A 15135-nucleotide genomic window follows, 5' to 3' on the forward strand; every position below is an offset into this window, starting at 1 on the left:
TGGATGGATGGATGGATGGATGGATGGATGGATGGATGGGTGTATGAATGGATACATGAGTGGATGGATGGGTAGATGAATGCATGGATGGATGGATGGATGGGTCCATGGATGGGTGGTTGGATAGGTTGATGGATGGGTGGATGGATGGGTGGATGGATGGATGGCTGTATGAATGGATGGATGGGTGGATGGATTGGCAGATGAATGGATGGATGGATAGATGGCTGGATGGATGAATAGCATTCACAGTCTCCAGGGGCCTTGAGGACATCACAGAAAACCCTTTCTTTAGGATAGGCTTAGTCACTTCTCTTGGAAGTAGACAAGAGGATTTTTCACGATGCTGCCTGCCACAGTTTGGAAGAGAGAGTTGTGTCACTGACTGATTATTTCACCCAGAGTCAGCATTTTTTTTAAATACTATTATTTTTTAATGTTTTTATTTATTTTTGAGAGAGAAAGAGAGACAGAGTGCAAGCGGTTGAGGCGCAGAGAGAGAGAGAGAGGGAGACACAGGGCCTGACACAGGGTTCGAACTCATGAACCATGAGATCATGTCCTGAACTGAAGTCAGATGCTTAACTGACTGAGCCACCCAGGTGCCCCCAGAGTCAGCGTGTTTTTGGCGAAGAGTTAGCCATGGAACCCAGGCCTCAAGTGGTGAGGCCCTTCCCTCCTTGAACCCAGGTTCGACTTACTTGACCTCAAGCGTCAGACAGAGGACATTTACAAGAGCCAAGAGTCAGCAATTTTGAGAATCAGGTAAGCAGTGCGGACAGAGGAGTGACTGTCTGCCTCAGGTGCTCACCCAAGTTCAATATCACAGGTTGGTAGGTGTTATTTCATCTTTGGTAGCATCATACACGGAGACTTGCACATCGCCTCTGAAGATCAGGCTAGGATCTGGGGGTGCCCCTGGGGGATGCCCAAGAAACGGCGAGGAACTTCACAGGAGCTGCCCAAATGCACGATGCAGCAGAAGGACCCACATTCCTTACCCTTGGTTTAGCCTCACGAAATTCCCCTAAATCCAGGATTGATTTATTTCTGATTCTCATCTCAAGTCCACTAAAGGCTGTGGGGAAGATCTCCTTTATGTCCACTCCTTCCAGGACCCAGGCTGAGCTGGCGGCCACCAGCGTGAAGCCTGCTGGTCACCAAGCAGAAGAAAAGAGTGGACGCTGGAGGGTTTTGCACCGACGATGAAATGCACAGCCTGGAAGTAACATGTCGGCTGCACACAGCTTATTGGCCAGGATTTGGAATGGTTAGTTTGAGGTGTCAGTTTGGTGAGGCCATCTGTACTCAGCAATTTAATCACACACGGATCCAGGTGGTGCTGTGAAGGTGTTCTGTCCATGTGGTTAACATGTACCATCAGTCGACTTTAAGTAAAGGTTACCCTCGTTCACGTGGGTGGGCCTCAACCAAACAGTTGAAAGGCATTAAGAACAAAAACTGAGGTTTCTCAGAGAAGAAGGAATTCTGACTCCCAAGCGTAGCAGGGAATCTGCCTGGGTCTCCAGCCTGCCGGCCTGCTCCACAAAGTTCCGATTTACCAGCCCCACAACGGACTTGATCTCAGGTCATGATCTCACAGTTTGTGAGTTCGAGCCCCGCGTCGGGTTCTGTGCTGACAGTGTGGAGCCTGCCTGGAATTCTCTCTCTCTCCCTCTCTCTGCCCCTTCCCCAACTTGCTCTCTCTCTCAAAGTAAATCAATAAGCTTCAAAAAATAAATCTCTTGATGTATATAAATGTAAGCCTCTTGATCTGTTACTACAGCATATACACGATTATTATATATAATATATGCACCATATATAACATTGTGTGTATATGATCTCCTGTTGGCTGGAGTTCTCTGGGAAAGCCCCAAACTGACGCAAAGCTAGCTGTGTCAGCCCTAACAAAGGGACCGGGAAGTACAGTCTTGCCAAGGACCGAAGACGCCCAAACCTTTGGCTAGTAGTAACAGCTGCTGTAGAGTTACTGCAAAGGTGAGAGATACAATACGGAAAACACTTGGGGTGCAAAGCGCATCGTGGGTGCACTGGGTGCAAGCGCTCTGCTGCTTGCCAGCTGTGCTGACTCTTGGACCAGTTACGTATCTCTCTGTGCCTCAGTTTACTAATCTATACAATAGAGATGAAAAATAATCAAGCCTGAAGGGTTGCGAAAGTTAGGTGCCTGAACGGATGGAAGGAATTTAGTCCGGCGCATGGAAATTTACTTCATTCCCGTTGCGGGGTATCTCCCGCCTTTGCACTTGGCCTTCTCGAGAAGTCCCACTGAAGCCGTCTGGAAATTCTGCCTAACTTACCGCAGATTGCTGTGCCCTCTGGGACCGCCTTCCTGATCCTCCCCCCACCTTCCGCAGACAGGCAAGGGCAGGGTCCCGTGGTGGCCCTCTCCTGCTCGCGGGGTCGTCTGCACATCTGCACAGGCCAAGGCTCTCAGAGCACAGAGGCATAATGGGTGGGGGGCTCAGAGCCTGCTTCCTGGGTTAGGAGAAGGTCAGGGGAGCTGCCTGGGCTCAGAGACACCCAGAAGGTGTGTATGGGGAGCAGTGGGTTCCGTTCGCTAGCTGTGACTTTGGGAAGCCCGGAGCCGTCCTAGGACTGACTACGTAATTTGCAGGGCCCAGTGCAAAATGAAAACGAGGGGGTCTCTTGTTCAAAAGGTGCTAGGAATTTCCTGATCTGCCGTGAGCATGGGCACAGAGGCTGCGGGAGTAGGGACGGGAGCGTAGGAGTGGGGCGCATCCAGGGCCAGGACCCTCACGGGGAGCGCTCTGGAGCAGGAACCCCAGGCGGAGAGGACACGCCGTCCCCTTGTGGCGCAGGCTTGGGCGCCGGCCTGCTCCGGGCCCCGGGGAGACACGTAGCTGTTTATGGTCGCTCTGACCCATGTCGGGAATGCACAGGAAATGGCTTGGTTTTCCCCACTAGGGATTCACTCCCTCAGCCCTGCTCTTTCCGTTCTCCGCTTCCTGCCCGTTGCTAGGGCTCGGACAGACTCTGTCCTTTCGCCGGCACTTTGGGGCCATAAAAAGGCCGGCTTGGTTGAATCTAAAGCTTCCACCTCAAGTCCAATTTCACGCCCACGTCGTCCCCTCCGCCCGGCCCTGAGAGCCCCAGGGGGGAGGCGGGGAGGGGGAACCAGCTGCCTCTCCCTCCTTCCTCTTCCTCCCTCTCTGCTTAGCCCAAGCCGCGGAGGGAGAGGCGGGGAGGCAGGAGGAGGGAACCAATCCAGCTGTCTTTCTTAGCTTGACCCTGACCGCCCCCCGACTGCCGCCGCCCCAAGTCCTGATTTCTTCCGCGCCCCCCCCCCCCCCACTGTCTCCTGCTTATCTGGCTGGCGGTGGAGGGATGGGGAGACGGTGGGGGTGCCTTTGGTTGCTTCTTCGGCCCTGAGAAGACATCTTCCCCTTCCGCTGCTGGCCGGGGGCAGCTTCTAGCTTGGAGCCCCAGACCCCAATTCCGGGGCAGCGGGAAAAGCTTCTCTTCGTAGGACACGACAGAGACACTCAGAGCTTTGGCGGGGAAGCCGGACAACATGCAGCTGGTCTCTGGCCTGGGCACGCTAATGTCGCAGCAACCGCGGCTCAGACGAACATACCGCGTTCCCTCTGTGCCGGGAGCTGCGCTGAGCGCTTTACTGCCATTAAAGCATTAAATTGTCACAACTAGGAGGTCCCATTTTTCACTGACGAGGAAACCGAGGCTAAGAAAGGTGAGGAGCCACGCCCATGGCCACGAAACCCTGCCGTGGCAGAGTCAGGCCTGGAGACAATCTCTTCCCGACTCCGTGTCCGGCGTTCATAGTCTCTCTACTCTCTGACCTTGTGGAAGGGGCCGCACGAGGTGCGTAAATACTATGGTGGGGGGGGGGGGGGCTGATCCTCCCGGGTGGAAAGGACACCTGAGCCGGAGGGAACGGCGTGTACAAAGGCTCTGAGGCCTGGAGGTACAGCAGTTAAGGGCTTGCGGGAGCTCCGTGAGGTCGGGGGCCCGGGGCCTGTGTCAAGGTGAGGGCTGAGACGTGAGGCCGAGGTGAGGTCCCCCGAAGGCCCTGAGAAACATTTTGGGCTCTGTTCCTGAACTCTGAGAATTCTCACAGCGGCAGACTCCTTATGAGATTATCTCATCACTTCCACGCTGGTTCTGTGCCTCCCCGGTTAGGGTGTAGGCTCCGTGAAGCCAGGCACGTGACCATTTTGTTCATCTCTACATCCCTAATAGCTGGCATGCAGTGGGCACTCAATACATGCTTGGGGGACTAAATGCCTGAGCTCCACCTGACTGGGAGCTGCGGCCGCCCCGTTTCCAAGGCCCCTGGAATCCTAGGAACACGACTAGAAACTCCCACCTGCAACCACCAGGTGGCGCTCACGCCACACAAGGAAACCCAGAGAAGGTTCGGCTGAACGGAGGGCGCGGAGGGGTGGGTGAAGGGGAGATCTCATCTGGGAGTCGCAAATGAGTTCTCCAGGCAGCCATTTGTTCTCATTAGCGCCTGGATTCCCTTCTCCAGAACCAGACAGGGGTGACGAGCGTCGCGGGCCCAGGGCTCATGCCCCCCCCCACTCCCCAGCTCTGGGCAGCTGTAGGTGGGAAAGGGGGTCGCTGGGCCCAGACCTGGGATGCCGGTGACCGCCGCTCCCATCCAGCCAGCAGCCCTACCGCTGCCCACTGCCCCTGCCCGCCGGCCTCCGTTTTGTCGGCTCGGGGCAGCAAGGCCATTCATCAGCCGCACACCGCGCCCCCTCCCAGGCTGCCAGCTCCTATCTGGGCGCTCGGCTGGCCCAGGGCAGCAAAGCCAGCCTCCTGGCACAGATCCAAGTGTTTCGTCCTGTTCCCTTAGCCAGGGTCTCCATTCAAGGTGGGTGCTTTCAGGCCTCGGGGGCAGTCCACGCCTGCCTTCAGCCACACAGCTGCGTTCTAGAAACTTCCGGGGCCACCCTGGGAAGGAAGTGGTCACACTACTCGGGGGGGGGGGGGGCTTGAGGCGGGGGGCGATGCATTTCTGACTCCATGGACTCAGGTGAAACGAAACCAGAACAGGGGTTTTCTGGAACTCAACCCGATTGCTATTTTGAGCCTCTACTCTGACTCAGGGCAGAAAATGTCATCTTGGCCAATTCCAGATAAACTTGGTTATTTAACCTCAGAGCTCAGAGTGTCCCTTTGCCCCTCTTCTGGCCTAGCGTGGCGGTTATGTTCTAGGGGGCTGTACAGACTTCTGGCATCGGGGGGGGGGGGGGGGTACTGGTCATCGGCTGTGCCTGATGTCACAGTCCCCTGGAGGGACACTGTCAGTCTCATCCCCCTGCTCCAGTTATCCCGAGCTGTCCAGGACTCAGAGAGTGTCCTCCTTGGAACCCCGCTCACCGTCCCTCCCAACTTCCAGGACCTTTGTCCTCCCTGCCCCTCTGTCAGCCGCTCCCCTGTTAGCAGACGTGCCCTCCACTTACCACGTTCCCCTGGATTCTGTGTGTCCCCAGGTGTCCCCTGAGGGGCAGGCTGCGGGGCCGCTCCTGGAGCCCAGGGCCACCCAGCCCCCTTGCCTCTCCTCCGTCTCTCCTCTCTCCTTCCCCAGCTGGAAGGGGCTTCACGGAGTTCGGGAGCGGGGAGAATCCGTTCTCCAGACCTCCCTTCTTCCCAAAGCTTTTGGAACCGCATTTTGCCCCTAACGTAAGGGTCTAGATTCAGCCTTCTGAGCTCCACCCCCTGAGGGTGAGGCTGCCCACCCCCCGGGGAGGGGCGAGGGGTTGGAAGGGAGCATGTGCGCACGCGTGCTCCTGTTTCGGCTGGGGGTAGGGCCCCAGGACTCCCACGTGGTCTCTGAAACAAACACTCCCTTTCCACGTGGCAGGGGTGTGGCCTCGCTTCTAAGATCTGCACGTGGTGAGCGGGGTCCGCCCGGCGGAGGCTGCGGGCCGAACCCCGTGGCGGGCGTGTGCCAGGCAGCGAGCGGATGCTGAGCGTCCTGGGCTGCTGTCCCTGTCGTTAGAGCTGAGCCGCTGACCTTACAAAGAGCACGCAGGCCACGAACACGGGCCACGCGGCGAACCTGAAATGTTCTCGTAACCTCATTAAAAACGGAAAAAAGAGCAGCCAGAATAAATTTTAAGAACGTATTTTATTGGGGCGCCTGGGTGGCGCAGTCGGTTAAGCGTCCGACTTCAGCCAGGTCACGATCTCGCAGTCCGTGAGTTCGAGCCCCGCGTCAGGCTCGCATCAGGCTCTGGGCTGATGGCTCAGAGCCTGGAGCCTGTTTCTGATTCTGTGTCTCCCTCTCTCTCTGCCCCTCCCCCGTTCATGCTCTGTCTCTCTCTGTCCCAAAAATAAATAAACGTTGAAAAAAAATTTTTTTTAAAAAGAATGTATTTTATTTAATATGTGCAAAATAACAATGTGTGATCAATATACAAGTTATTGATGACGTAGGGTAAGGCTCCAAAGTCTGTGTGTGTGTGTTTTACGCGCATCACACATCTCAAGCCTGATGCTACATTTTAAGGAGAAATACTTGAGCTGTACTTAGATTTCACAAAACCTACCCAGAGTTGGACGAGTGGATTCGCATACCCCAGTTGTACCAAACGTACCTAAAAGTTGCCCAGTCGGGGCGCCTGGGTGGCTCAGTCTGTTAAGTGTTGGATTCTTGATTTCAGCTCAGGTCATGATCTCATGGTTCATGAGATCGAACCCCACACCGGGCTCTGTACTGATGGCATGAAGTCTGCTTGGGATTCTCTGTCTCCCTCTCTCTCTGCCCCTTTCCCACTCGAGCTGTCACTGTCTCTCTCAAGATAAATAAATAAACCAAAGGAAAAAAATAAATAAAAGTTGCCCGATAGTTGAATTCAGTGTCAGTTTTCAAATTAAAATAAAATATAAGGGGCGCCTGGGTGGCTCAGTAGGTTAAGCGTCTGACTTCAGCTCAGGTCATGATCTCACAGTTCATGGGTTTGAGCCCCGTGTCAGGTTGTGCTGACCACTCAGGGCCTGGAGCCCGCTTCGGAGTCTGTGTCTCCTTCTCTCTTTGCCCCTCCCTCACTCACATTCTGTCTTTCTCTCAAAAATAAACATTAAAAAAATTAAATAAATAATTAAAAAAAATAAAATAAAAAATTTAATTCCTTGGTCTCAAGAGCCAGAGGTCAAATGCTCAATAGCCATGCGTGGCCAGTGGCTACGCTGTTGGACAGCCCAGGTCTAGAATGTTCTCTACTTCTCCTCTCAACACACTTCTCCTCTGGCTCACCCCTCCTGGCTGGTCAGCTCTCACGTCCCCCAGCTTCCCAGGATGGCCTGGCCCCTGGCCTCAGACCTCTGACCACAGCACTGAGTGGGTGCCGCTACGGATTTGTTTTACAGATAAATGACTGACTTTGAGGTGCACAGAAACCCACCTTTGGAGTTGGGCCTTGGTGTTAAAAATGAGGCTGCGGTAAAAAAGTATCTGACAAAGGACTTGTATACAGCATATATAAAGAGCTCTCAAGACTCAAGAGCTGAGAAACAACGAACAGCCGAATAAAAAATGCACACAAGATCTGAATGGGCACTTTGCCAAAAATAGTATTTGGAGGGCAGACCAGCACATGAGAAGACACTCGGCTTAAGACCATGATGCACGTCTGACGCCTGGAAAGGAGGAGGGAAAAGAAGGAGCATGGGTAGGGAGAGCTCCGACTGCATGCAGGGCAGCTCCTGACAATCTCGGCCAGGCCAGCGGGGGATCTCAAGGAGTCCTGGGTAGGGCAGGAAAGGAGGCCTCTCTGGGTGTGACCGAGAGTGGAGATGTTAACCAGGGCAAAGGGGTGTCAGAGAGCAGGGGACCAGAACGTGTCCGAGGGACTGGGCCAAGGGCAACGTCATGGGAGCACATGGAGGGCGGGAACCATATTTGAGGCAAAGCTGGTATGGTGGCAAGGGCCGGTGTTGCAGGGCCTGAGGGCCACATTTAGGATTTCGACCCCACCGATCCCCTTTGATTCCAGCGGTCAGTCCAGCTCAGACCAAACCGCCCCGCTGTCCTGGCCCAGGCCCACCATCCGGTTTGGGAAGGCTGCCGAGCTCCCTCTGGCTTTCCGGCCACTCCTGCCTGATCTAGCCGGCCTGATGCCCCCAGGCGAGGTTTAGGAACTATCTCTTCAGCACAGGGTTGGCGATGGGTGGTGGGGCCGGAGTCCAGAACTGCTCTGAGCGCGACCCGTGGGACCAGCAGTAGCAGCATCGGCTGAGAGCTCATGAGAAATGCCGAATCCCAGGCCCTGCCCAGACCCACAGGACGGGACTCCTGGAGGTGGTGTCCAGGAGTCGGCCTTTTGCGAGCTCTGCAAAGCCACTGGTCTAGCGCCATCTGGTTTGGGAACGCCACTGGTCTAGGGCCGTCACTGCATTTTACAGGTGTGTGGACTTGTGCCCAGAGGCTTGCTCGGGGTCCTGCACCGTGACCGTGGCTGGACGGGGCCAGAAAGCACGCCAGCCCTTTAGGCTGTGAAGACCTCAGTCAGCACCATCAGGAAAAACACGCATCGGGGACCCAAGTGATGATTTGTTGAAAAATGCCTGAGTGGTTGGCATAAAATAGAATTCATAGGCTCATTGTTCTGGAAAAGAAATCCATCCGTCCGTTTGCATCAGAGGAGGGCGTTTGTACAACGACAGGTGCAGCCTGGGGGGCCGTCGTACGGCTCTGGTCCGGACGGTCCCGCCTGCATTCGGTTTCGGGAACAGCCAAACCAACAAGCCGCCGTGGAAGTTGCCCGCGCTTCAGGCCGTGGTCCTCGCTCGGCCGACACGGTGCCTCTGTTCCCTCCTCTTCCGCCCGTCGGGCTCCCGCTCCCGCTTCGGCACCGAGCCCCGGCGTCCCCTCCCTCCTGCTCGCGCCGGTGTGGAGCGCGCCTTGGAACCGCCCCCCCCTCCCCGAGGGTGAGGGGCTGGCGTGGGAATCCAGTGCCCCCCATCCAGGGTGTACGGGAGCCGGACGGGCCGGCGTGGAAGAGCCCCGTGTGCGCGCCTTTCCCTAAGTCTGCATTCGGCAGCCGCACGTTGCCAGCTTGACGTTGGCCACGGAGGGGTATGTACACCCCAGAGCCGGGGAACGTTACTCGTCAGGGCTTTCTTGCCCTTCTGTTGACCGGCACCCCACACCACCCTGCCCCTCCCTGGTTGGGCCTGCTGACTCCCGGCACCTCGGTCTGCCCTGCAGGTGGCCCGAGCATGCTACCTGGTCGAGGAGGCCCAGGGAGGCATGCATGGGGACTGCCCAAAGGTGGCCTCTGGGCTCGGGGGAGCACGGAGAGCACCGCCACGGGGGGGCCGGGCCGGGGAACGCCTCGGTCCAAGTACTGGCTTGCCGGGTTTGCCAACGGGAGCGAGCAGCTGACTGCCGCTTGGCAGAGTCCAAGCCATGCTGACGGGTGGGGTCAAAGGGCGGAGGCGCTATTAGAGAAGAGGGACTGTGACTTATAGCTGCAGCGGCCCCGGGACGGCCAGGCTCGCGGACAGCGGGGAGATGGAAGAGAGCTGGCAGGATGCTAACAGGACGAGGGATGTGCATGTCATTGAGACGGTGTGCCGGAGCCCACGCAGCAGAGATTAACTAGCCCGTCCCCTGCATGCAGAAAGGCGGAAATAAATCAGGCTTTACTGCAAGCAGGGTGGCAGGGAGTTAATTAGGAACAGGAAAAAAATACATTTCGACTCACAGAGAAGCCGAGTGAGCGGCAGAGAACAGCGGGGCCCCACCAGGAGTCGTTGCTCCCGGACAGAGGCTCTGGTCCACCCGTCCCGCAGAAGGACGCGCAGGGCCCTGGGAGTGTCACCTGGGGAGTGCCCGGGGGCGGCGGGGGGGGAGAGGGCGGGACTGCTGGCCGCCCCAGGGGCCGAGCCCGGCCTGCACCTGCTGGCCCTGCCCGTGTGATTCGTGGGGTCTTGAACTCGCAGGCTGAGGACCAGGTCTCGGATTCCTCTGGTGGAGGGGCAGGTGCTGGGGGTCACGCTCCCTGAGAGCCCGGTGATGCTCATGGAGGGCGTTTGCTCTGAACCCCCCACGCTACCCTGTCGCTGCCCCGCCAGCCCGCCCTCTCTACTGTCTTCCCGCACCCCCTCCTGTGGGCTGTTTCTGCTTCTGGGCCACGGTCTGTGCAGTGGCCCCCACCCGAATGTGTGCCGGTTAAAGCCCAGCTCATTTCCCATCAGTCGTTAGCTCCTCGGTCTTGACCTGAACCCCTGCTCTGTGCTGGGCCCCCTCCAGGAGGATCTAGAATCCGTAGAGCCGTGTAGCTGTGGGGTGCAGACCAGTGCCCCGGCGGTGCGGACGCGGTGTGCGGAGGGTGTCCTGGGGAGAGCTCGTCCCTCGGTGGTGGGAGGGGACGGATGGGTGATCGGGGAATCCAGAGGGGAGCCTGGCTTGACGTATGTGATAGTCAGTGTGAGCTACAGTTATATTGCAGTAACAAATACCCCCAAGCCTTGGGCGAACAGGCAGAGGGAGGCTGAGCGGATGCGGCGAGACCCTTGCTGTGTCCAGTGGGAGGCGGGGGTGGCCCGCACTCGGGGTGGGGGTGACGGTGGAGAGAGGGGCTGGGCATCGCACCGGCCCCACCTCCGCGGATGCCTGGCCTGCAGGCTCTCGGACTGGACCTCTTCCCCTGGCGGACTCTTCATGCACGACGGTTCTGCTTGTTTTCTGAGCCCGTGAGTCCACGGAGGGCAGGGAGTGTGTCCGGAAACTGTAGCCCCTGAGGATGGAAAAGAAGCTTTAATAAATACCGGTTCTCTAAAGAGAAAAATGTGAAATGGGGAGAGGGCCACTCTTCACGGCCCCCACAGTGGGGCAAACGTTGCCCCGTGATCCGGGGAGCTTCCTGACACGGTAGGCGTTACCAGGGCAGAAGTGCCGACTCAGACCCGCAGCGTCTTTGAAAGAGGTCAGGGGACACCGCCTCAGGGCTGCACTGGGGTAAGTCCCCTGCTTTTCTGGGCCTCACCCTCTCTCCTCCCTGCCTTCCGCGTCCAGCTCTGGGCACTCCTCACGTCCTGTGGGGGTGCCCAGCGTCCCGGCAAGGTGGACGTGGGGCGCACGGGTGGCTGAACCCCCCTCCCATGCACTGGTGCGAACATCTGATGTCCAGATGGGGGTGCGTGGAAACTTCTAGGTGCGGCCAGATGCTCTGCGGGGGAGCATACGGGTCTTGGAAAAATCTTTACGGTTTTTATCATCACAGCAGTATTATGTGCTCATTGCGACATTCAGATCTACACGAGGCGGGATGCGGCCACTCCCCTCCTCCCTCCGGTTGTGCGGCCCAGAGGCGAGCCCTGCTGACTCGTGGGGTCTCTGTCTCCGTTTTCTGTGTGCACGTGTATACACAAGTACGTGTACGTGGGCTTTATGCATGTCCCACGCGTGTCCGTTTTACCCTTCTCGCACAGGCCAGAACCCCTTGGACATCTTTGATGTTGGGACACGCAGAGCGGCCTCGCTCCTTTTCACGAGCCCAGAATTCCACGGGCCCACGATTTGTTTGCTCTGTGGACTACAGAATTTGTTTTTCTCGCGGACCTCGGGCGGTTCCACGCAATGCTGCGGTGGGCACCCGCGGACTCAATCGGTGTGCGCTTGGGGCAGGATTCCAACGGTGCAGAGGTGAAGCGGAGAGCTCTGCCGTGGGCCGGCCTGGGGCTGAGGCCTGGAACTCCCAAGCGGGGCACTTAACTCTGTGCCTCAGTTTGCTGATCTGTGGAATGGGATTCCAGCCCCGGCGCCTTTACAGGATTAAACGGGTGAGTGTTCAGCAGGGCACTGGCGCCACCCCGGGCCGGGCTCTCTGACCGCGGGTCTCTCTGCCTGGGGCTGGGGCCCAGGGCACAGGATCCCGGGCTCCGGTGGGGCCCGGCTGACAGGAGAACAATGCTCACTCGGGGAGAGCAGACCCTTCCCTGCCTGTCAGGGCGTGAGGATTAGATGCAGAATGATGCAGTCCCCGATCAAACCTGCAGCTGTAACTCAGGCCCCAGACGCTGCCAGCACCATAAATCCGGGCGGGAAGCGCTGCTCCAGCAGTTTGCGAACAAAAGCGGGGGAGGCCGAGTGAATTACAGCCGTGGAGGAAGCGGAGGCCCCCTGCCCGGCATTGTTAGCCCGAGCCAGGGATTGATTGCTCGCTGGCTTAATGAAATTGAATTTTAATTTATATCCCAGCCCACGAAGGGGCACGGCGGGGGGGGGGGGGGGGGGGGGGTGCCCGGGCAGAGGTGGGCCCGGCCCCGGGGTGGGGGCTGCTTCTGCGGGGGGCGGGGGCTGGCCGTGCCGCGGCCCAATCCCACAGGCACCCCGGAGTAGCACGTGCTCCCCAAAGTTTCAAGGTTCCGCCGGTCAGGGGGGCTTCGAGGACGTCGCGTCACCTGCCGGAGCCTCATCCCCCATCCGGGCGTACCTGCCTGGCTCAGGTGTAAACCTCAGACAGGCTCGGGGGAGGGAGGGTCCTGGGGCCCCCGCCAGGTGTGCAGGAGACGTCGGGAGGGAGGTTGGTGATATCGGGGGGCTCTCGGGGAGTCCCCCGCTCACCCCTCCCCGCTGCCGCTTGGTGCCAACTTAAGGGCGATTCTGCAGGCCTGCTACACCCGGGCTCTCCGCGTGGACCTCTGTTTGGTCCTCACCTCCCGCCAGCGCGCCCCCGTCTCCACGTGCGCTAGAGGGGGGCCACATCACAGAGGCAACGTTTCGGGGGGACACCGGCCTGGCGCTGGAGCGCAGCCCACGGTTCCTGGCCTCGGAAAGCCGCGGCCCCTCTCTGCGCCTGTCTGCTCCTCCCGAGCGGAGGGGGGCGAAGGGGGCCCCGACCTCCCGACTGTCGTGGGGCTTCGAGAGGTGGTGTTTCTGCATCTGCCCCCCCCCCCCCCCAGGGGGTGAGGTGTATGCGGGAGCAGCCGATCCCCCAGGGGGTTCCGCAGACGTGGCTCAGATCTCACGGGCGGCGCGACCCACCCCCGCGGCCAGGGGAGAACAAGGGTCTCCTCTGGGCCCAGGGAGGAGGGGGTTTCACGGAGCGCCTGGGACGTGCACCCACCAGGGCACCCGGAGGACCTCCGGGCCAGTCCTGCGTCCAGCCTGCACACACCAGGGAGCTGGCGAGGGGCCTGGGAGGCCGTGCTGCCTCCGTCTGTAAGCTGGGAGCTGCCGACCGGGCTGCGGCCGGTGAGCGAAGTAAACACCCAACAGCTGTGGGCGGAATGTTCCCCCGCTGGCTGAATCTGGCAAGAAAAGCCAGCGGTTTAGGTGCAGGGTGTGTGCATGGCAGACGAGTCAGGGGGAGAGGGGACCCCAGACTGACTGTGCTGGGATCATTAGGAGTCAGCTCCCAGCTTTGATTCTACAAAGGGAGAATCAGGCCCAGAGAGGGACAGGCACATGCCTGAGGTCACACAGCAAGTGAGCAGGAGACTCGGGGCCACAGTGGGTCACCCTGGCAGGGGCCTAGGCGAGGTGGCACGAGGCGACGGACACATGTGGCTTGTTCCTGTGTGCTCAGACAGAAAGGAGGCCAAGGGTGGTACTGCCCCTTTTTCAGACCACAGCATTCATCCCTTCAGGGGCGCTTGGGCGCCTCAGTTGGGTAAGCTCTAGTTTTCGGCTCAGGTCACGACCTCACAGTTTGTGAGTTCCAGCCCTGTGTCGGGCTCTGGGCTGACAGCACAGAGCCTGCTGGGGATTGTCTCTTCCTCTTCCTCTGCCCCTCCCCTGATCACATGCTCTCGCTCTCTCTCTCTTTCTCTCTCTCTCTCGTGTGGGACCTCAGCCCCACTTAGGCCCCCTGCCTGGCACAAAGGGCCTTGATTGGCACGGACGTACCCCCGTCCCTGGCTTCGTCTTTCTGGAAGTGAAGTCACTTTTCTTAACGTAAACAAACGGATTATAGAAGGAAAGTTTATGGGAAGCCAGCATTGCTCACCCAAACCAGACAACACAAAAGCAAATGTCTCCAACGTACCTTATATCCTCATGTTACAATGTACATTATATGTATGTGACTATATGTATTATTTGATATGTTATACACACGTTACTTACGCATATCACATACCTCTCATTATGTATTACAGTGTGTTTTAAAAGTGTGCGTGGTTCCGAACGTCACTCACGTATTGCATGCTGGGAAAAGCTCCCAGGGCGTGAGCCCGTGACGCTGCTCTTTTGGGTGAAGGTCTGTTGCCAAACCACGCACACGGCAAGCGAAAGCAAACCCACCCCCAAGGATGAGCTGGGAGGGACTCCCAGGGTCAGGGAGGGACAGAGGACAGCTGAGGGGGACAGTGCGGCCCCAGGTCGGGCCTGGTGGGTGCCGGGCCGCGGGTGGGGCGGACGGGGCGTGAGCACCAACTCTGGGCCCGGCGCTTTGCACCCACTCGCCTGCAGTCCTCTGGGGCTTCGGATATTCCTGCTTCAGCTGCTCATGAAACAGTTCAAACAGAGCAGACTGGAGAATAGCGGAGTAGAACCGCCCTGTGCCTGTCCTCCCGCTGCCCTGAATTCTATTACTTCCCACGCGGGTGCTCTTTTGGATTTTTTGCAAGAAAGAGACCACGACAGGTGGTGCTGAGGTCCCTCTCTCCCCCCCCCCCGTAGCCGCCCTAATCCTTTTCCTTGGGCCACACGTGCCACCGACTCTCCCTCTTCCCATGACACGAACGTACGACGTGCCTGGGCGCGTGGGTCACCCCCAACCGCAGCGTGGCCCTGTCTCCCAACAGGCCACACGGACCCACGCCTGAGCTACAGCTGGAAACCCTGGCGCGAGTTCACGCGGTCGTGAGCGACACAGGCAGGGTCACACCCTGTTGCCGGGGCTCCAGTAACCACGGGGGGAAGTTTCTCCTCCGCCCGGGGCCGCCCGGGGCCAGCGTGAGGATGCTGGGTTTATTGACGTGACTTTGGGGGGGCCTGGGGGGCTTCTGGGCAGCGCCAGGCCTCGGGCGGCCCGGGCTCCGTGGGAGAAGGCAGAGGGCAAAAAGTGCCTGCCCTTTCGGCCCCGTGTTTTCTACAGAAGAGAAATCAATAGCTCCTCGCAAGCAGGCCGCTGCAGGCAGAGTCTGCGGCCCTGGAGGTGACGGGGG

General features: G+C 58.7%; 1 protein-coding gene across 1 annotated transcript in view; it reads right to left on the minus strand.

Annotated features, from left to right (window-relative positions):
- Positions 1–15135, minus strand: part of GNA12 (G protein subunit alpha 12) — a 134878-nt gene that overhangs the window by 118155 nt on the left and 1588 nt on the right. Inside the window, exon 2 of the mRNA XM_040455633.1 lies at positions 13092–13275. Coding sequence (XP_040311567.1) covers positions 13092–13275 — 184 coding nt within the window. The remainder of the gene's footprint in view (positions 1–13091; positions 13276–15135) is intronic.

The sequence above is a fragment of the Herpailurus yagouaroundi genome, unplaced genomic scaffold (assembly GCF_014898765.1).
Source record: "Herpailurus yagouaroundi ecotype Mexico unplaced genomic scaffold, PumYag 216, whole genome shotgun sequence".
In the NCBI taxonomy this organism is placed as follows: domain Eukaryota; kingdom Metazoa; phylum Chordata; class Mammalia; order Carnivora; family Felidae; genus Herpailurus; species Herpailurus yagouaroundi.